The sequence below is a fragment of the Gopherus flavomarginatus genome, chromosome 4 (genome assembly GCF_025201925.1).
Source record: "Gopherus flavomarginatus isolate rGopFla2 chromosome 4, rGopFla2.mat.asm, whole genome shotgun sequence".
Lineage (NCBI taxonomy): Eukaryota > Metazoa > Chordata > Testudines > Testudinidae > Gopherus > Gopherus flavomarginatus.
In genome coordinates this window covers 121,001,549-121,023,367 of record NC_066620.1, presented here as the reverse complement: position 1 = coordinate 121,023,367, position 21,819 = coordinate 121,001,549, and the positions used below count along the sequence as shown (strand labels likewise).

The following is a 21,819-nucleotide window of genomic DNA, read 5'->3' as shown; positions in this document are numbered from 1 at the left end:
AAAGCTAGTGTCAGAAAATAAGAAAAATTGCATGGAGCTTCTAGCTGACAGACCCCCTATGAAAAGAAGCAGGAGGAAAAACTTGTCAGTCATACAGCTCAAATCTTCAAGCTGAATCTGTCTGTAAACCAGTTTGTACCTGAATAGTACTAATTCCTGTGTACCTAATAAACTAATTGCAGTTTAAAGCACCTGCTTTCTTTTGACTTCTTAAATAGTTTTGGACTTAAGTTATCCATCTAATACTACTTCAATTTATTTTACTTTTTAAAGGGTGATTTCTGGTTTTTTTATTGCATTTAAGAATGTTGTACAACATCCCAAATATTTTGGTGGGGGCAGGAAAAGGGAAAAGTTAACTAAATAAAATCAACATCTAAACAGTGATTATTTTAGAGAAGTGATCCTGGAGACCAAAATTCTACGATTAACTGAAATGGCTTCCTTTTCTAATGAATGTGCACTCTGTTTCTTGTACAAATAGTTAGCAGGACATCTACATGGCTATTTATTTGTACAGTTCTTGTGATTGTATACTTATGATAACTGTGTTCGGGCCTAAATATTTGGTCCATAATTGTTGCTGAAGCCCATTTCTCAGTTAATTATAACTGGTATAATTAATTATAATTGATAGGGAATTATAGACCAATCAGCCTAACTTTGATACCTGGAAAGATACTGGAACAATTTTTTTAATAATGGGGTTACAAGGCAGAGCCAGCATGGATTTGTCAAGACCAAATCATGCTAAACCAACCTAACTTCCTTCTTTGACAGGTTACTGGCCTAATGAATAGGGGGAAAGCAGTTTATTTTTAGTATGGCTTTTTATGCTGTCCTACATGATATTCTCATAAGCAAACTAGGAAAATGTGGGCTAGCTGAAATTACTATAAAGTGAGTGTCCAGCTGTTTGAAAGCCCATACTGAAAAAGCAGTTATCAATAATTCCCTGTCAAAACTAGGAGGGCATAAAAAAGTGGGTCCTTCAGGGGTCATTCCAGTATCTGAAAAACTACTCTATTTTCATTAATGACCTGGACAATGGAGTGATGAGTGTGTTTATAAAATTTGTAGATGACACCAGGCATGGAGGAGTTGGAGGTGATTTGGAGGACAGGATTAGAATTCAAAATAACCTTGACAAATTAGAGAATTGGTCTGAAATCAAGATGAAAATCTATAAAGACAAGTGCAAAGTACTTCACTTGAAATGTGATTGTTTGTTTTCTTCCTAACTACAAAATGGGGGAATAACTGGCTACATGGCAGTATTGCTGAAAAGGGTCTGAGGGTGATCGTGAATCACAAATTGAGTAGGAGTCAAGACTGTGATGTAGTTACAGTAAAGGCTAATATCATTCTATGATGTCTTAACAAGAGTGTCGTATGTAAGACATCGCATGCTAGATAGGGAGTTCCCTAAGGCGGGAGAGGGTGAGGAGAGGCATGGGTTCTAAACCCTGCCCCTCTCACAGAGTTTAAGTCTGGGCTGCAGGGAGGTTCCTAGCTGTATTAATGACTCACAACCAGTCTTCACATCTGGCAGCATAGGTATTTAAACTTGCTTGGGAGAATGAGAGAGGCAGATGTCTGCCTCACTCCACACAAAATGGCTGAAGGATGTGGTGCTGTCCATCTTACAACTGTTTGCTCAGTGATTAGAGCACTCAGTTGGGATGTGGGAAACCCCCATTCAAATCTATTTTCCCCTCTACTGAGGAGGGAACTAAATGTGGGATTTCCCACATCCTCGGTGAGTTCTCTAACCATGGGGCTCAAAGTTATAAGGTGAGCAGTAGCACTACCTTGTCTGGGCAGATTTTGAATGAGACGAGCTCCAGTAGGCAGCCTCAGAGTATAGGTACTGGATCAGGTCCTGCATGCAATTTAGGTATTTGCTTGCCTATCTTCCCTGGTTCCTTGCTCTGGGTCTTAGGCAGGAAGTAGGCATCCACAGGCCAAGAGTGTTCATGAGTAAAAACGTCAATGTCTAGGGAACTTTTATTCCTGAAAATGTAGGTGCCAAGTGAGTGTATTTAGGCACCTACAGGGTTCAGGTAGAGTTCTGTGAAATGCTGTGGAGCCTAAACCCCTGATTTAGCTGCCTAGGTACCTTTTGTTAATCCAGCCATAAATCTCTATTATGTGGCCATAATACATAGGGTATGTACCTGGCTACTTAAGAATGTCAGCATCAGCCTTCTTTTCAAAACACTTCCCAATGCTGTCAACAAATCCATTACTCGGAGATGACCTGCATGGTCTTGCACTGATGAGCCACTGAAGACACTTAGCTGGCCTAAGCAGACATATTTCTAACATTTCTCCCAGTGAGGCTTGATTGGCTCCACCAGTGGGTAAGTAAACCAGCTACATGGCTTGCCTACAATAAAAACATACTACTGCTTCAGAAACAAATACAAAGTATATCTAGTTGCTGCCACACCTTATTTCTACACGTTTCTGGGCCAGATGATGAGTCCTGCATGCACTATACGTGTATGCTGAGACAACGTCACAATGTTTTCAGCTAACTTTAAACATTTTTGTTGCAGTCTACCAGACTCTCCTCCCACCATTGCTGATACTGCAATCATGGTCTTATTAATGCTACTATTAGTGTAAGGAAGGTGTAAGATGATGGGGACTTGGGGTGTTTATAAGTTAAATTTTCCTGGGAGCACAAAGTAAAAGATAAGATTTTAAGCACAAGTGGCTAATGAGCAGATAGAGGCTAAAATCAAAATTGAATCACACTAGCTCTATTCTTCAGAGGGCAGCTCTATGGGTCAACTTGACCATAAGGGCCTTCATTTCGTCTACCAGCCATCAGCTGTTCTGTCCTGCTTCCTGTAGTGGGCTCTGCTGTAACAATAGCCCTGCTTCCTGCCTCTGTGCTTCCTTGACTTTTAGGTGCATAACTCCTGATTTTTTTAATTCTTGTTTGCCAATCATGTAGCTGTGTATTGGTGGAGTAAAAATTACAGTAGAAATTTGCCTTTCAAAAAGATTTAATACAAGATAGCATAGTGTCCCTAGGATCAGATTTCTAAAGATATTTATGTCACTAGTGAGATTTTTCAGAAGCAGCTGGGTGTTTTCAACCTTTAAAAATCTGGCCTTCACTGAATATTTGGGAAATGCATTCTACACAAGTGGTAAAATGCCCTCAAGGGCTGGGTACAGATGCAAAATCAGTTGCCAAGGGCCAGTGATAGATCAAAGGAAACCAAAGAAGTTTTGGCACCAACCCAAGAACTCAGGCAGCCTTGAAGTCATATAAACCTAAAGAACTGACTTGTGTTATATCTAAAAAAGAAAATGAATAATAACTTAGGAATAAAAATTATAGATTACAAAATCATAAAGAGGAAATGTTACTAGAAATGCTGCAGCTGTGATTGCTGAAGCTACTAGCAACTATTAATATTTTCATTGATTAAAATGTAAATTAATGACATCCACCTGCACAAAGATAATGACGGTAAATGATGCAGTGCTAAAACTAATAAAACATTTTAAAAAGTAAATAATTTAAAGGAGTGAAACTATACTTAGTGGAGAAATACAAGTGTGTGCTTCAGGCACCCACCATCACCTAAGGGAAATGTGTATACCACGCAGAAGTTTTAGGTAGACATTAACGGGTAAGGGAATCTTAACAACACTAAAAAATCGTATATGACAATTCTAGTGTTTCAGAGGTAGGTAGGGAAAATATTTCCCTGACTCCAGTCTCCCTTAGCAGCTCAATACTCCTTTCCGAGGGAGAAGTGTAGCCTTCTCTGGGCACTGGGCCGCCCCTGGCCCTTTCAGAACACAGCTCTGGGACGCGGCAGGTTCTGAGCTGTATCCTCCAGCGCGGGAGCACCCCTGCAGCTAGCTCACCGAGTGGGTTAGCGCCCATCCCCGGTACGCGCTCTCCAGGGTTTCCGCTCGGCCACTGGCGGCAGCGCATCTCCTTCTTCTTAACCTGTCGCCCTCGGACCCTTTCCGGCCCCTCCTTCGTGCACTCGCTTTGCCCCTGCACTGATGCTGCCGCCTTCCCCCGCCACCTGTGCCCAGCGGGCAGCGCCTTCAGCTGTCACCGAGCAAGCCCAGCTCGCGGGACCGCGCCGGGGACCTCACAGCGGCCGGTTCCGCACCTGCGGGACGGAACCAGCCCGGCCCGTTGGCCCCGCCTTGCGCGGGGGGCAGGACCCCACACACCGCCGGCGGCAGCGCGTGGCCGCACCCCCGGGCAACGGTCTGTGGACGGCTGGCTCCATAGGCCGGGCTGGTTACCCTGGCAACCAACACCGCGTGCGGCGGCGCCTCCAGCTCGTCCAGTGCCGCCCAAACTCTCTCCCCCTCCCCCATCGCCGCCGGCCGTGGTGCCCCCCCGTGAAGGGACCTGCCGCGGGCGAGGTGAGGCAGAGCGCGTGACCCGGCTCCGGCTGGCCGCAGGCGCGTGGGCGCTTCCCATCGTTAGCAGCTCCCGCCGTGACGTCAGCGCTGGCGGGGGGAGCCGGGCTGTTGGGTGCGGGTCTCTGACCCCGGCGCGCTGGGGGCCTGGGCGGGAGGCGCGGAGCCAGCGCTGCCCTGAGCCTCCCTGGGAGACGCCACGGGTGGGCTCTGGGAACCGGCCTCGGGGGCCTGCCGCCGCGGGCGGCCGGGAGCCGAGGCTGCTGCCGGAGGGGAGATGGTCGGGCCGAGGAGTCACAGCCGAACCTGCAGGGAAGGAAACCCCGCCTGAGCCTGAAGTGAGCCAGTCTCTCTTCGCTGGAGACTAGGAGTGGGCGACAGGGGATGGATCCGTCAATGATCCCCCCTCTGTTCATTTCCTCTCAAGCACCTGGAATAGTCACCCTTGGAAGACAGGATACTGGGCTAGCTGGACCATTGGTCTGCCCCAATATGACTGTACTTATATAAAAAAAATTATAATTGTAAAAAAAGTTAATACAGAAACTCCCCAAGCTAATGACCTTTTGGCGATAGTGATGTTGTGAGATAATGACCTCGGCAAATAATGCCTTTTAAAAATCTTGTATATTTATTTAAGATTCGCAGTCACAAATCTAGCATTCTGGAGCGAAGTCAATGCTCTGGCCACTGTTGTTGTCAATGTTGTCAATGCTCTGGCTGCTGTTGTTTAGCATTCTGGAGTGAAGTCAATGCTCTGGTCACTGTTGTTTGTTGTGCTACCATTCACTCGACCCCCCCTGTCCCTAATGGCCCTGCACTGTCACCTTCTGCTGCCACCTGCCACTGTGGCTTCCGTAAGTTGGTCTCCCAAGTTTCCACCCAGCTCTCAGTGATTTCAGCTCTCCATTGGGGAGCCTCACAGTGAGTGCAGGCTGGGCTTTCTCTTCCACAGAAACACTGTCCTAAAGCAGGTCTAAGCACTTAAACCTGATTATCAGGGATTCCAGCTCTAGTGGTCACTTACCAAACAAAAGACACTCTATGGAGCCTAATCAGCTCTGTCTCTCAACGGGATAGAGGGACAGGTCAAATAGTGCCTGTGACTCTTAGACAAAGCCCATACCATCAAGCAAAACACTTGTGCCCCACTCTCTCTCTTCACTAGGATTTGGCATCCAAACCTCCTGCTTAGTTGAGCATGACCAGTGCTTAATTTGTAATGAAAGAGGTGCTGGGGCTCAAGCAAGTTTGTTACTTTCATAACTGATGTGATGAGCCCAGAGGTCCTAGGGCTATGAATGGCCGAGCCTGGAGGTGTTGTAGCTCAGCCCTGGCAAGCCCTAGCACAAATTAAGCACTGCGAGAGACCCCCACCCCCACCCCCTTCAGTCAGGCTATGTACAGTTCTGCTGCCCTTTACTCATACAATAAGGATAACAACATTTCATGACCCCCACATTTAATACTTAAGTGATTTGTAACCCAGCACCAGCCAAAACTGATCGTTTGGGTAGCACAGCTATGTCTGCTGGATACCTAGGCAGAGTAAGTGTGTTCATGTAAATACAGTCTGGTCCTAAAGCCTTTCCACCCATCCCTGGCTCATCACTAGGTGTCAGGGGTCAGCTCATTCAGACCTTGCTTATAAATAATCATTTGAAATTATTAAGAAGGCCAATATAGTTGAAACAAATGTGCTGACATTGACATAAAGAACAGCTGTACGAGGAAGCCACTCTTTGTTCATACTTTTCAAACCATTATGCTTTCTCAGGTACAAGTATTTTCTCATATACTGTATATGCTTTTAAAGAATGTATTAATGTTTCAATTTCAATTCAAATTTCCAACCAATGACTAAGTTTCCAACACTGCATATAACTGGAGGAGGGTGTTGGGGAAATTCAGGGGGTGGGGGTCTAGGGAATTCACTGCTTGCTTCAGATTTTTGGGGTTTGCTTGGGTTTTTTTCCAAACAGAAAAGCAAGGGAAGGGAATCTTACACTTTCTGCTATACAGTGGCTTTATTTTTATTTATTAAACATCATTTTAAAAAAGTTGGCTTCATCTTAATTTCATCTGGCTTTTATGAGGTGAGGCACCAGCCTGAGCTAGTAATAAACTAACCAGGTGGCAACCCTTTGCCAAACTAAACAAGCATTAATTCAGTACAGCTTTCCAATAAAGCCTTCAGCTGTTTTGTATTTTCAAATAAATCTGCTGTTGCCTTTCCCTCAAATTCCTTAATAACCTTTACAAGTACCTAATACCACAGCCTTGGTTACTTTGCTTCTGAAAATCACATTTCATAGAAGGTAGGTAAGCTGTACCATTTTTAAACTCTTACTTACTACTTCATTCTGAATTGACTCATAAAATTCAGCTGTTTCATGAGCAGTTTAGCAATTCTAGAATTTATAAATGATCTTTTAACATTTGTATAATCTAACAATGCCATCTATTCTTTAGCTATAACAGAAGGGTAAAAGGTATAGAGTTCTAAAAAACTGATTTCCTTTTGTCACAAAATAGTCTTTCTAGGTTGAAAGAATTCTGTCATTATGATCTTGCACTATAAGGACTCAATCCTCATGTTTTTAGAACTGAAAACTTATGCTGGATTTCACATATCCCCTGTGTAATGTATATCACAGTCAAGGGTACTGGAACAATTTGTATAGTGTGGGTGCTGAGAGCAATTGAACCAAAATGTAAATACTGTCTATAATGGAAACCATACTTCAAGCCAGAAGGTGCATCAGCACCTTCAGCACCACTAGTTCTAGCACTTATGGTCATAGTGCAAGATTAAGGCATATCAGGCCATGTGTCAGTACGGGGTGCATCCAAGAAAGCACAGTATGCAATCTTCATTTGCACGAGGACTGTACTAGGATAGAGACCCCATATCCACTGTTACCAAATGTATCCTTAAATTAAGTCTTAGAAACACTTCTTCATACTAACACCCATTGATCTCTTGAGACCAGATTGCTAAAGATGAAATTTTATGCCTAGCCTATTAGCTTATATGAGTAGGATAAGCAGAATATTGCACGAAAAGTTTCTTCATTAAAAATTATTTTGCTGTTCTCTTGTAGCTAAAGCAATCTCGCATTATGATGTGAAACAACTATGTTGAAGTAATTTGGCCAAGGTATTCTTATTTCATGATATAATACTTTGGTACCTTTTTTCTTTAATTAATATTTTAATAATAAAACCGGCACTACTTCATCCCTTGGAGCCATGGCAGATGTGCTTTACAATGTATTACTCCTGAAAAAAAATCTACACCAAAAAAATAAAAGTTCAGTGAACATTATTTCAAAATTCTGCAAATTTTATTTCTGAAATAAAAGTGGAGGCTCCAGCATGGCACTGGGGAGCACAGGCTACTGGCTTCACAGAGATGGGAGATCACTGTGCAGCTTGCCCATGGGACACGGACTCAGTGGTGAGACTGCATCCAACCCTGACACAGCGCAAGGACCGGGCCTGCCCCCGAAACACCCATAGCCCTACCCCTTCATGCCAGGTGCACTAAGTGTGGGCAGGAAGACTCAGCAAGGCAGGATCTAAGGGTGGAGGGACTTAGTGTGGGTGGATCCAGATGTGGGTTGAGAGGGTTCTGTGTGGGACAATCTGGATGTGGGCAGCTCAGTGGGGGATCTGTATGTGTGTGGATCTCGATACACAGGGGCTTGTTGGAGGGTTCTGGGTGCAACAGTAATGGGACACTGCAGGGGGGTCTAGGTGAAGGTGGTTGAGGCTCAGCAGGGTGGGGTGTGGGTGTGTGGAATATAGAGCTTGCCAGGGGGGTCTGGGTGTGGGTGCTTGTCAGGGTGGTCCAGGTACAATGGGGCTTATTGGGGGGTTCTGAGTGCAAGGGTATGAGGCTTGGTGGGAAGGTCTGGGTATGAGGGTATCTGGATGCATGGGGGTTGGGCAGATAGGGGAACAGATCCCTGTACAGGGATCCCTCCCCCTGCAGCTGAGGAGCGATGGCGCAAGAAGTTGCGGGGTAGGGGGGGCTTGCAGAGCTTTCTGAAGCTGGGGGAGAAATCGGGGGGTGGGTCTGAGCCAGCCCTGGATGCTGTGCAGGGGAAGAGGAAGTCGTGTCTTCCTTAGCGCAGCCAGGACTAGCAGCTGAGGCCGGCACAGGGTAGGAGCCATCAGCCAGGTCTTCCCCAGTCCCACCCCTGCCCCACAGTGATTTACCTCTCTGCCAGTTGCCCTGGGCACCTGAAACATACTGCTGGCGAGGGTCGCATGACTGCTTTTGTGGCTTCCCTTTGCTTCCCCATCAGAGTCATTTTTCTGCAGGGAAACGAAGAAATCTATAGGAGACATAAATTCTGCACATGCGCAGTGGTGCAGCATTCTCCCAGGAGTAAATGTTTGGAATCATTAAAAACAGTGAGAACATAAGAATTGTCATTTAGATCGGAGCCATGGTCCATCTCTTCTAGTATCGTGTCTCTAACAGTGTCCAGCACCCAATGCTTCAGTAGAAGGTGCAACAAACCCTGCGATAGACAGGTATGGGGTAATCTGTCCCCCCACTCCCAAAGGTCTCATCTTAATCCCTAATACAGATTAGTTTAAAACCTGAAGCATGAGGTTTTATATCCTTTCTAAAATGTTTGTTAGCATTTAGTATGTAAGTGGATAATCTTGTTGTCAGTATAAATGTCCAGTAATTTTTTGATTCTTGCAAAGTTCTTGTTCACTGTGACATTATAGGGCAAGGGGTTCCACAGTCTAATTATACATAGTTTGGAGAAGTGTTTCTTTTTATCAGTTTTGAATTTGCCATTTTTAATGTCATTGAAAATAAGATTCTGTTGCATGGTTCCTGAATCTATTTATTCTGATAGGCATTGCACTATAGAAATGGTTAAAAATGGGGAAAAAAAGCATTTAATCATTTCCAGCTGACCACAGGTGGCTAAATGTGAATCCAACAAAAGGCACCTGTGAGTTTTTAGTATAATTGCATATTCAGTTGTACACACCTAAATTATTTGATCTGAATGCTAGAAATTGAACATTGTATTAAATCTGATAAACATAAGCGCATATTTTGTATGAAGAAATGCACTTTCAAATACATGTATACCTCTTTATTTTCTTCCTGTTTTGGAGATAGATACCTTGTGAGCATTTATTATTAGTAAAAACAATATATATAATAATGTATGTTTATATGGTGCTTTTACAAGCAGAATAAGATGTGGTCCAAGACCCAGTGGTCTTAGCCTTTAGGTAGGCAAGATGGATGGACAACTAAATATGGCATAGCATTTCAGCTCAGGGAGGATATGGGGAGAAGTAAGAAAGCATTCCTTGATGTATGTGTGTTTTATGGAGGCATATGACAGAGTGACTGAGAAATGCAAACTGAGAGGGAGACTTGCTTTCTTAGAAAGCAGTATAAAAGAAAGGAGAGGGAGAAAGGATTGGAAGGAACATAGAAGTAATTTGGAGGTTGGATAAAAAGAGCAGAGTTATAGGTACGGGGTGAAATTTATATAAGTGCCTTTAAAGTGAGGACAAGGAATTTTGGAATTGGGGAGTTGTTTGTTTTTAAGATGAAACAAGAATTAATGAAAGGATTGAAATAGGTTGCAAGTGCTTTGGAGAATAGGATTAAAATTCAAAATGATCTGAATAAACTGGACAAATGGAGGTAAATACGATGAAATTCAATAAGGACAAATGCAAAGTGCTTAACTTGGGATGGTAAAATCACATACAAAATGGGAAATGACTGGCTAGGAAGGAGTAGGCTGGGGGTCATAGTGGATCACAAGCTAGATATGTCAACAGTGTAACACTGGGGTTTTGTATTTTTTTTTTGTTTTTTTTTTTTTAAAGCAAAAATCATTGTGGGATGTATTAACAGGATTGTTATAAGCAAGACACAATGAGTAATTCTTCTGCTCTACTCTGTGCTGATAAGGCCTCAACTGGAATAGTGTGTCCAGTTTTGTGTGTCACATTTCAGAAAAGATGTGGACAAATTGGAAAAAATCTAGAAGAGAGCAATAAAAATGAATAAAGGTCTAGAAAACGACCTATGAGGAAAGATTGAAAAAATTGGGTTTGTTTAGTCTGGAGAAGAGAAGGCTGAGGGGGGCAAGATAACAGTTTTCAGGTATATAAGATGTTGTTACAAGGAGGAAGGAGAAAAAATTGTTTTTGTTAACCTCTGAGGATAGAACAAGAAGCAATGGTCTTAAATTGCAGCAAGGGAGGTTTGGATTGGACATTAGGGGAAAAAATCCTAACTGTCCGGGTAGTTAAACACCAGAATAAATTGCCAAGGGAGGTTTTGGAATCACCGTTGTTGGGGTTTTTTAAGAGCAGGTTAGATAAAACCTGTCAGGAATAGTGTAGATAATGCTTAATCCTGCCTTGAATGTAGTGGATTGGACCAGAAGACCTTTTGAGGTCCTACCAATCTTCTAATTCGAGGGCAGAAGAGTGGTGAAAAGGTCAGCTCATTGGGAAAATAATTTAACTAGTAGCAGATTTGAAAAGGATGAAAGGAAGAGAGCCCTTTTCATTGGGAGCATACACTCATATGTTAAATACTGACTGTTAGGAGATGTGAGCATCTTTAAACCTCAGCTTCATTAATTGTTGAGAAGCAGAGTCTCATAATTCTGTCTGCATTGTTTATAAGTTTTACAAATTAGGCATAAATTCTTCAGAAAAAAACAGTTTTTTGGTCCTTGGGTAAACTTGTATAAGGTTTTTCCTGATATTTGAATTGGAAATCATCTTGTTCTTAGCATTGATATTACTACATAGCCGTTGTAACTGAATCTCCTTTAGGAAAGTGTGCATTACAGTGTATTGCACACCACTATCATCAGTAAGTGTGAAAATATACTAGGATGAGTAGAAGATATAGGTTTAATAGAGACATAGGGAGAATATATTATGAATACAATAATATTTTGTTGCTTGATAATTACAATGTACATATAGTTTTGAATTAATCTTTTCTAGCAATGGAGAATACAACTTCAAGTATAGAATCTGAGTACATCAAGAACCTCCAGCAACAAATCTACTTCCTTGAACTGGAAGCCAATTTTCTATATCCTTCAATATACCTTGCTAAAAATGAGATAAATATACCGTACTCAAGAAAAACTTATCTTGGAAATACAGTAAGATCACACAAGCTGAGTAAAACATTTTAACTGTTTAGTGTTGTTTTGATTAAAGAAAAACTTTTTCAGCACTTTTATGTAATTAATTTAAAATCACTTTTTGATCTTAACTTTCCATTATTACGCGTGAACAGACGAAAAAAGCCACTGATCTTCAACCCCGCATTACCTCTGAAACTGAACACTTGCTTCAAAAGCTACAGGTACATTTTTCCAGTTATACAACTTTATTTTCATGTGAATAACTCTGTGTTCCATTCTGTTTCTATCAAGTACTGTAGCTTTTTTGCACTTTGGGTTTTTTTTGTCTTTTGGGTTTTTTTGTAAATAAAGTGAATTGTTGTGTCAACTTGAAATAGCATCAAAGAATGAGTTAAAATAGTTTCAGCTACTGCACATGTTCCAAGTCCTCCTGCCTAGTGTTATGATTTTACAATCAATTAAAAAAAAATTCCTTACTCCTGTTGTTGAATGAAAGACAGCAAAATGGGAAACTGAATGAATAAGATGCATTCTACAACAACATATCACATAATTAGTTGGACTGCTCATGAGCTAAAATTAAGCATGTGTATAAAGGTTTGAAGCCTGACTACAAAAATGCTGTCAAATGTATAAACAGGAAAAAAATACAATAAATACTTTCTCAAATATTTTAATTATAGTAAATGTAAGTATTACTTGTAACAACAATAAAGAATTTCAGTGGTGTGGTTTTTTTGTTTTTTTTTTTTTTAAGTTGACTGTGTCCTTTAAAAAAGTTTGTTGCCTAAACTGGCCATATCTACCTATATACAGCCCTGGTCTTACAAGGAGAACAAAGCTAAAGTTAATAACCAAGGTCTTGTCTATATGGGGAAGTTGACCGCCATAGCTATAATGGAATAATTATTGTGCTATAGCTATTGTAAATATAACTTTTTCATGGGTATACTCTGCTTAGGAGAAAAAGTGACTTTATTCCAGAATAGTTACGCCACAATAGATTACTAATCCAGAATTCAGTGTCCATACGGGGAGCTATATTGGCATAATAATATATATAATATTATTATAGCAGAATAAAAAAAGTCTTGGTGCAGAAAGGAGCCATGCACCACCTAAATCCATGTACTAATCTAAGTGAGGGAATACATTTAGTGAGCAAAACAGATCATTTTTGAAGAAAAGCTTCAGTATATTTCTATGTAAATAAATATGGAAAAAGCATTTTTGTTCTCTTAGCTTATGTCAGCAAAAGGAGGTATTTTGTCTCCTAGGGCTTCACAACTTTGCTAAGTCTGTCATGTTCATGCATAAATCTTTTACTGATAGCCCACCATGACGGAAAAAGGAAATGATCAAGTGGGTTAAAGGAGTTGACATTTGATTGTGTGTTGGTGGGTTACATCATGGTGGGTTACATCATGTTTAAGTAATTTTGTATGACATTCTGGTTTGTTATCATGCTCTTAGTGAATCTGTAGAGGTGTTAACAAGTAAAGGAACAGCACATCAGATATAGGTTATAAGTCAAATGAAGGAATTTGACTGAATAAGGATATTGTGTTCTTTGCTTATGAATTGGAAAGTAAAATCACTAGTAGACATAAGCTACAGAGTTCAGTTCAGAAATATATTGAAGTGGAACCTCCATGGGTCTGCAATGGGAGCTGGAGTGAATGCTAAGCACTTTTGAAAACCTGACCACCTATTTAGGAGCCTGATTTTAGGCTTTTTTTTTTTTTTTAAACGCTAGCCTAAAACCACATTTTAAAAGAGGTGAAGTCTTCTAATGCCTTACAAATTTACATCCTTTTCAAGATTTTCCCAGAACTGTGGACCATAAAGGTTCATCAGTGGTGTATTTGAAGTTGATTTTAGCTATATTATGTCCCTTGTTGTACATCAGCTGCAAGGTCTTTGGGGCTGGGAGTGTCTCTGGTTTTGTACCTTGTGCATCACCAAGCATGTTGGTAATAAATAATAAAACATGTATACATGATATAAGATATGTCAGTTTCTTTAAAACAGGTCATACTGGCTCAGGGGTCTTCTGCATATGTTTGCTATCGAGGGTCTTTCCACTTTTTTTGCTTTAGGGCCTACCAAAACTTGAAGCCCTATGTCATAGCCATAATCAAAAAAGAAAATAATCTCCCTAAATTCTCATGTCATATTTCATCTTAGAGTAGACATTTTCTGAGAAATTTTGGGGGAAAAAATCAGAAAAGGCGTTAAGGCAGTGATGGGCAAACTTTTTGGCCCGAGGGCCACTTCGGGGTTGCACAACTATATGGAGGGCTGGGTAGGGAAGGCTGTGCCTTCCCAAATAGGGGACAGCAGTGAGGCTATCTGCTCCCTCCCACTTCCTGCCCTCTGACTGCCCCCCTTAGAACTCCCAACCCATTCAACCCCCATTGCTCCTTGTCCCCTGACCGCCCCCTTCCAGGACTCCCGCGCCCTATCCAACCGCCCTGTCCCCTGAATGCTGCACCCCCTATCCACACCCCCGCCCCCTGTCAGCTCCCCCCCCCCGGGACTCCTACTCCCTATCCAACCTCACTCTGCTCCTCGTCCTCTGACAACCCCCTCCCGAGACCCCCCACTCCTAATTGCCCTCCAGGATCCCACCCCTTTATGCAGCCCTCCCTGTCCTCTGACTGCCCTCCCGACCCGTATTCACATCCCTGCCCCCGACAGGTCGCCCAGGACTCCCACTCCCAACCCTCCCTGTTCCTCATCCCTTGACCGCCCCTCCCCCAGAACCTCCGCCCCATCCAACCTCCCCCTCCTCCCTGAGTGCCTCCCAGGACCCCCTGCTCCCCGCCCTCTTACCAGCAGCAGGAGCTCGCAGCCACGACACCCGGCCAGAGCCAGCTGCGCTCGCCATGCTACCCAGCGGGAGCGGTGGGCCAGAGTGTGGCCTGCGCTGCGGTGTGGCTGCAGGAGAAGGGGAATACAAGAACTAGGAGTCACCAAATGAAATTAATAGGTAGCAGGTTTAAAACAAATAAAAGGAAGTTCTTCTTCACACAGTGCACAGTCAACTTGTGGAACTCCTTACCTGAGGAGGTTGTGAAGGCTGGGACTAAAACAATGTTTAAAAGGGAACTGGATAAATTCATGGTGGCTAAGTCCATAAATGCTATTAGCCAGGAAGGGTAAAGAATGGTGTCCCTTACCTCTGTTAATCAGAGGATGGAGATGATGCAGGAGAGGATCACTTGATCATTGCCTGTTAGCTTCACTCCCTCTGGGGCACCTGGCATTGGCCACTGTCAGTAGACCGATACTGGGCTAGATGGACCTTTGGTCTGACCCGGTACGGCCGTTCTTATGTTCTTATGGGAATAACGGGGGAGGGGTTGGGGACTAGGCTCTCTGTGAGGGAGCTCAGGGGCTGGGCATGACGGTCCCGCGGGCTGGATGTGGGCCGTGGGCCGTAGTTTGCTCACATCTGAGTTAAGGTGTGTTTGAAAAATTTCTCCACTGTAGACTATTTGAAAATGTTCCTAACTTTTTCTTTTCTCATCATAATACTAATATGTACTGGACCTGCTGAGAAAAAGCACCTTTTTGTGTATTGGGGATGCTGGTTTGTGGTGCAATTATAAAGATATACAATGAAGGCATCAGTAATTACTTCATAAAGATGCATTGAGACCTCTCAAAGAAGTCAAAGCCAGACAAAAATCCTTCGAATGTGACATGGTAACTTCAGAGGATTGTCACATTTTCCACGTAATAATTTTAGTTAAATATTTGATGATTTTGGCAGGGTAAAATTTTAAAATATTTCCTCTTTTTTAAATTTTGCTTTGTTTTTCTTGCATTTGTTAGGGTTCCTCCAACTGTTCAACTAGTTCAGTATTTCCCATATATTCCAAACTTCACACCCACATGTGTTTTGATAACATCCCAGACCCAGGCATTTTAAAAATCAAACACAAACTGTTATTCCACTTATTCAGAATAAAAGCACTGAACTATGCCAAGATTAGCCAAAGGGACTGGTCAGATCTGAGAGTTGCTTTCTTCTTCTGGTGCTGCCTGCCTGACACTCAGAATTGCCAGCCATACTCAATGCATGCTCCTGGTCAGTAGGAAGCCATTTATGCAGTCAAAGGGTTGGAGGTAGACGTTGAGGGAAGGAAGACAGAGTGAGTGGGCCTTCAATGAGAAGGGGGTTTTGCCAGCAAGTAGTGTGTTCTGTTAGAAAGAGGATTGTGTGCAGTGGTGGGGGCCTAGAGTGGCTGAATTCCATGTTTCTGTGCCAAGGTGTTGGCTCCTCATTAAGGAGCCAAGGCAACAGTGCCATCCAGAGCCCTTGATGTGCTGATGCCTCATCACAAAGGCACTGGGCTTCTCCCTTCCTGAATCAGGCCCTCATAGCTCTGGCTGTGATAAAGACCATGTCCCTTATGGTCTCCCATTTGAATCTATTCCTTAGCAGGAGAGTTACAGTCTAAATCTTCCACTCTGAGAAGCCTTCATTGCCTTGCTCATGCTCATATAGTGCATGGAAAAAGATTATTTTCTTTTTAAAGAAATTTTAATTTTAAGTCATGGTGAATCACAAAGTTTTTAACATGGAAGGAAAAATACATACTGTTTGGTTGTTTACATTGTAAGCAATTGGCTGTTTCTCCAGTATTTTTTAAACTGATCTCTTAAAATGTTATGTTTAAAAAGTGTTTTTTTAAAAAAAAAAACTAATGAAACTGGTAAATGGACATCTATGTTTAATGTTAAGGCTTCTTCATTTAAATAGTTAAAACTGCTTAAATTGAAACAATATTATTGCAAGCACTATAGCAAATGAAACCACCATTTTACATTCATAATTCAAAATTTTAACATGTCTGAACTAAACTGCGTTCAGTGTGAGTATAATAGACATTTGAAACAGATGGTTGGAATGCTGACACTGTAAATATGCAATTTGTATCTGAATGCATTTATCTGTGTTTAGTTTCTTTTTAAATTTTTATTCATTTGAATTGAGATGCAGCCGACCAGAATAAATGAGCATTTGACACTTGTGGAAATATTTAGTAATAATTAAACATACTTTCACCACAAAAATATTTATTTTTTTACAGGAATTACAGTCCCAAGCTGATGGCCTTCATTTGGAACTCAAGCGAAAGGAAGCCAGTTTAAATATGCTGAAAACAGATAGAGAACGAATTAATAACCAGATCAATATTGCAGCTGGTAATTGTTTTTCAGGAATCAAATGTCAACATCTGAATGTGTGTAGTGGTTTTTTTTTGTTTGTTTGTTTTTTTAATACCTTGAGTGGCACAAACTGCAGAGTTTCAGGTTCCAGAAAAGCAGCCGAAGTTCTGTGACTGTGGCACTAGTGTGGACAACGGGTGAGTTCTTTCCTTTGGTGTCAGGTAGAAATGGATCAATCGAGAGTTGGTGCCAATCCCTTGCTCTTTACAGGCACTCTGTATCCTGGTTGTCCAGTTCCTTTTTGCCTCTCAGTGAATAATTAGAGAGAGAAGATATGTGAGGTAATATATTTTATTGGACCAACTTCTGTTGGTGAGAGAGACAAGCCTTTGTGCTACACAAACTCCTTCTTCACGTCTGGAAAAGGTACTCAGAGTGTGTCATAAACAGATAGCTAAGGGTTAATGTCTCTTTCACCTGAAAAAAAAAAGTAACCTGAAGCACCTGACCAGAGGACCAATCAGGAAACAGGACTTTTTTCAATGTAAAGTAAACCAGAAAAACCACTTTATTTGCATGTATATAGTGCTGGTAATGACTCTCAATGGGAGTGCTATTGTCTCACACAAGACCTGTTTGTCACAGCTTAATGGTTCCTTGCTTAATATGCAAGCCACAACTGCCAGAGAGAGCAGAGAAAAAAAATTCTCTCTGGTTCCTTTTAAAACCAAACTGTTTCTCTCTGCTAAAAAGCCCTAGCAGAGAAAAGAAAAATATAATATTCCTACTGGCTTCTGGATTCTGTCTATCCCATGACGCTGCCACTCATGTCAGTAACCTAATCCCAGATTTGGACCTTAGCGTCCAAAATGTGGGGGTTAGCATGAAAACCTCCAGCTTAGTTACCAGCTTGGACCTGGTACTGGCTGCCACCACCCAAAAAATTTAGAGTGTTTTGGGGCACTCTGGTCCCCCCAAAAACCTTCCCTGGGGACCCCAAGACCCAAATCCCTTGAGTCTCACAACAGAGGGAAATAAACCTTTTCCCTTCCCCCCCCCCTCCAGGTGTTCCTGGAGAGAGACACAGAAGCAACCTCCGTGAATCTAAACAGAGGGATCCACCCTCCCCGTTCCCAGCCTGGAGAACAGAATTACCGAGAGTCAATCTCTCTTCCCCCCTCTCCCAGAGTGAATGCAGAGTCAGGCTAGTACATCTAACACACACAGGTTTTCCCCTGACTTCTTCCTCCCACCAATTCCCTGGTGAGCTGCAGACCCAATTCCCTGGAGTTCCTCACTAAAGAAAAACTCCAACAGGTCTTAAAAGAAAGAAAAATACATACAAATGGTCTCTCTGTATTAAGGTGACAAATACAGGGTCAATTGCTTAAAAGAAATATGAATAAACAGCCTTATTCAAAAGAATACAATTTAAAGCACTCCAGCAACTATAGACATGTAAATACAAAACAAAAAACCAACTTTGTACTCACAACTTGGAAACAGAAGATTAGAAAGCAGGAAATAGAAAAAATCCTTCTCTAGCTGAGAGAGATTCAGGCAGAAGACAAAGAACTCAGACACAAACTTCCCTCCACCCAGAGTTGCAAAAAGTCCTGTTTCCTGATTGGTCCTCTGGTCAGGTGCTTCAGGTTACTTTTTTTTTTCAGGTGAAAGAGACATTAACCCTTAGCTATCTGTTTATGACAGAGTGTCACAGCTAAATATAAGATTGATTAGATGGTTTAGCATAAGTAGTTAGTACATATTCTGAGGGTGGAGGTGAAGTGGCCTTTTAACACACCTGTAGTCACAGGACAAAAAGGGGGCTTAGTGGTTGTGACTGGGGTCCCAATGGGGGCCAGCTGAGGTCGCTCAATTACGGTGAACTGCAAAGAATGGGGCAGACAAATCCCAAAGCTGGTGGATGTGTCAGTACTTAGAAGCTGTTTAGTTTTGGCTTTGTAAATCTGTTATACCTTACTGGTTACTGAGAAACCAACAACACAGTTCCCTTAAAGTAACCCAGGCTCAGGTCTCCATCCAGGTACCAAATCAAATATTATGAAGATTTCTGAAAATCTTATTTCATCATATAAAAGAAAAGGTACTACTAATCCCAGAAGATCGGACATATTACCTCCCTGGTTAATGAATATTCCAGATCTTACCCAAATACACGCTACAGCCAATTCTTATTAACTAAACTAAAATTTATTAAGAAAAGAGAGAGAATATGGTTAAAAGATCAATATACATACAGACATGAGTTCAGTTCTTAAGGTTTAGATACATAACAGAGATGGTGAGCTTTGTAGTTGCAAAGAGTTCTTTTACAATTTAGTCCATAGGTTGTAGTCTAATGTTCAATATCATATTCAGAGAGTACCAGCATAACCGGGATCTCAATCTGGTGACTCAAACTTCCCCTGATGAAGCTGAGGTACAAAGGACTGGGACCCTAGGATCTTTACACAATTTCAGGCCTTTGACAAGTTGGAGTCCCTTGGCGAACAATAGACCCTCATTTCCTAAGTATCATCATTAATCATTCACACAAATTAACATAAGGCAATTTCTCCGTTAGAATCATAGAACATCAGGGTTGGAAGGGACCTCAGGAGGTCATCTAGTCCAACCCTCTGCGCAAAGCAGGACCTAATCCCCAACTAAATCATCCCAGCCAGGGCTTTGTCAAGCCTGACATTAAAAACTCCTAAAGAAGGAGATACCACCACCTCCCTAGGTAACCCATTCCAGTGCTTCACTACCCTCCTAGTGAAAAAGTTTCCTAATATCCAACCTAAATCTCCCCCACTGTAACTTGAGACCATTAATCCTTGTTCTATCATCTGGTACTGCTGAGAACAGTCTAGATCCATCCTCTTTGGAACCCCCTTTCAAGTAATTGAAAGCAGCTATCAAATTCTTCTCTTGTGCAGACTAAATAATCCCAGTTCCCTCAGCCTCTCCTCATAAATCACGTGCTCCAGCCCCCTAATCATTTTTGTTGCCTTCCGCTCGACTCTTGCCAATTTTTCCACGTCCTTCTTGTAGTGTTGGTCCCAAAACTGGACACAGTACTCCAGATGAGGCCTCACCAGTGCTGAATAGAGGGGAATGATCACGTCCATCAATCTGCTAGCAATGCTCTACTTATACAGCCCAAAATGCCGTTAGCCTTCTTGGCAACAAGGGCACGCTGTTGACTCATATCCAGCTTCTCACCCAGTGTAACCCTTAGATCCTTTTCTGTGGAACTGCTGACTAGCCACTCGGTCGCTAGTCTGTAGCAGTGCAGGGGATTCTTCCTAAGTGCAAGACTCTGCACTTGTCCTTATTGAACCTCATCAGATTTCTTTTGGCCCAATCCTCTAATTTGCCTAGGTCTCTCTGTATCCTATCCCTACGCTCCAGTGTATCTGCCGCTCCTCCCAGTTCAGTGTCATCTGCAAACTTGCTGAGGGTGCAGTCCACGCCATCCTACAGATCATTAATGAAGATAGTGAATGAAACCGACCCCAGGACCAACCCTTGGGGCACTCCGCTTGATACTGGCTGCCAACTAGATATGAAGCCGTTGATCACTACCCATTGAGCCCAACGATCTATCCACCTTACAGTCCATTAGTTCAGCCCATACTTCTTTAACTTGCTGGCAAGAATACTGTGGGAGACCGTATCAAAAGTTTTACTAAAGTCAAGGTATATCACGTCCACCCTTTCCCCATATCCACAGAGCCAGTTATCTCAACACAGAAGACAGTCAGGTTGGCCAGGCATGACTTGCCCTTGGTGAATCCATATTGACTGTTCCTTATTGCCTTCCTCTCCTCCAAGTGCTTCAGAATGGATTCCTTGAGGACCTGCTGCATGATTTTTCCAGGGACTGAAGTGAGACTGACCAGTCTGTAGTTCCCTGGATTCTCCTTCTTCCCTTTTTCAAAGATGGGCACTATATTTGCCTTTTCCAATCGTCCAGGACCTCCCTCAGTCACCAGGAGTTTTCAAAGATAATTGCCAATGGCTCTGCAATCACATCAGGCAACTCCCTCAGTACCATGTTCTGCCTGTGCTGCCTTCTATGGTTCACTTTGTTCTGCCTGGGCTGTCTCTTATGGTTCTTTGAAACTGTGAACTAAAGATCATTTCTCAGTGTGAAGCATTTGTCAGCTTATTCAATGGGAGTGTTTTTGTAGCTGTGATGATCCCAGGATATTTGAAAGACAAGGTAGATGAGGTAATATTTTTTTTTATTGGACCAACTTCTTTTGGTGACAGAGACAAGCTTTTGAGCTATACAGAGCTCTTCTTTGGGTCCATTGACTGGGCTGAGTGGGAAAGACTACTGGAGGTGCCAGGCCTGGATAGAGGAGCTGATACCTGTGGCCCACTAAGCTATTAAGAGGAGGCATTGACAGCTGTATCTTCTGGTCAGGAAAGCCATAAAACCTGACATTTCCAGTGTAGTAGAGAGTAACTTTCTCCCAGAGAAGTGGAGCCTGAGAAAATCATGGTCTTAATAAAGACACTGGATTTATGGCTTATTACAACAATCTGTAACCCACTGTGTCACATGGACAGAAAGGGTTAAACATCCTGCAGAATAAATGACTGAAATTCAACCCTTAAAGACATATGGAGAGATAATGTTTGTGTTTTTGTGTATTTACATATATATGAGTAGCGGTCAACAATGTAATCAACAGATAATTCAGAGATCAAGAGAACATCCTAGTATTTAAATGAATTGTAAGCATGGGATATCTCTGTATTCATCTCTTTGAAATGCATAGCAAATCATCTGTGAATGGTGGAAAAACAGACGGTTGCTTTACATTAATTCATGTAGCTAAGTACTGGTGATAGTCTGCTTGCCAGGAGCTAGGATTCACAATGTGACGGAGAGACTCATCAAGACCTCGGATCACTACCCCTTCCTGCTCTACACATGGGCGCTAATGATTCTGCCAAGACTGACCTTGAGCATATCACTGCAGACTACATGGCTCTCGGAAGAAGAATAAAGGAGTTTGGGTGCAAGTGGTGTTCTCGT

General features: G+C 42.3%; 1 protein-coding gene across 1 annotated transcript in view; it reads left to right on the top strand.

The window, feature by feature from the left end:
- The first annotated feature begins 4,269 nt into the window (after window positions 1-4,269).
- The window catches only part of LOC127049203 (golgin subfamily A member 6-like protein 1), a 49,128-nt gene continuing 31,578 nt past the window's right edge, over window positions 4,270-21,819 (top strand). The window contains exons 1-4 of the mRNA XM_050949760.1: window positions 4,270-4,413; window positions 11,434-11,524; window positions 11,725-11,803; window positions 16,685-16,799. Of these exons, the coding sequence (XP_050805717.1) occupies window positions 11,436-11,524; window positions 11,725-11,803; window positions 16,685-16,799 (283 nt within the window). The 5' untranslated portion in view covers window positions 4,270-4,413; window positions 11,434-11,435. The remainder of the gene's footprint in view (window positions 4,414-11,433; window positions 11,525-11,724; window positions 11,804-16,684; window positions 16,800-21,819) is intronic.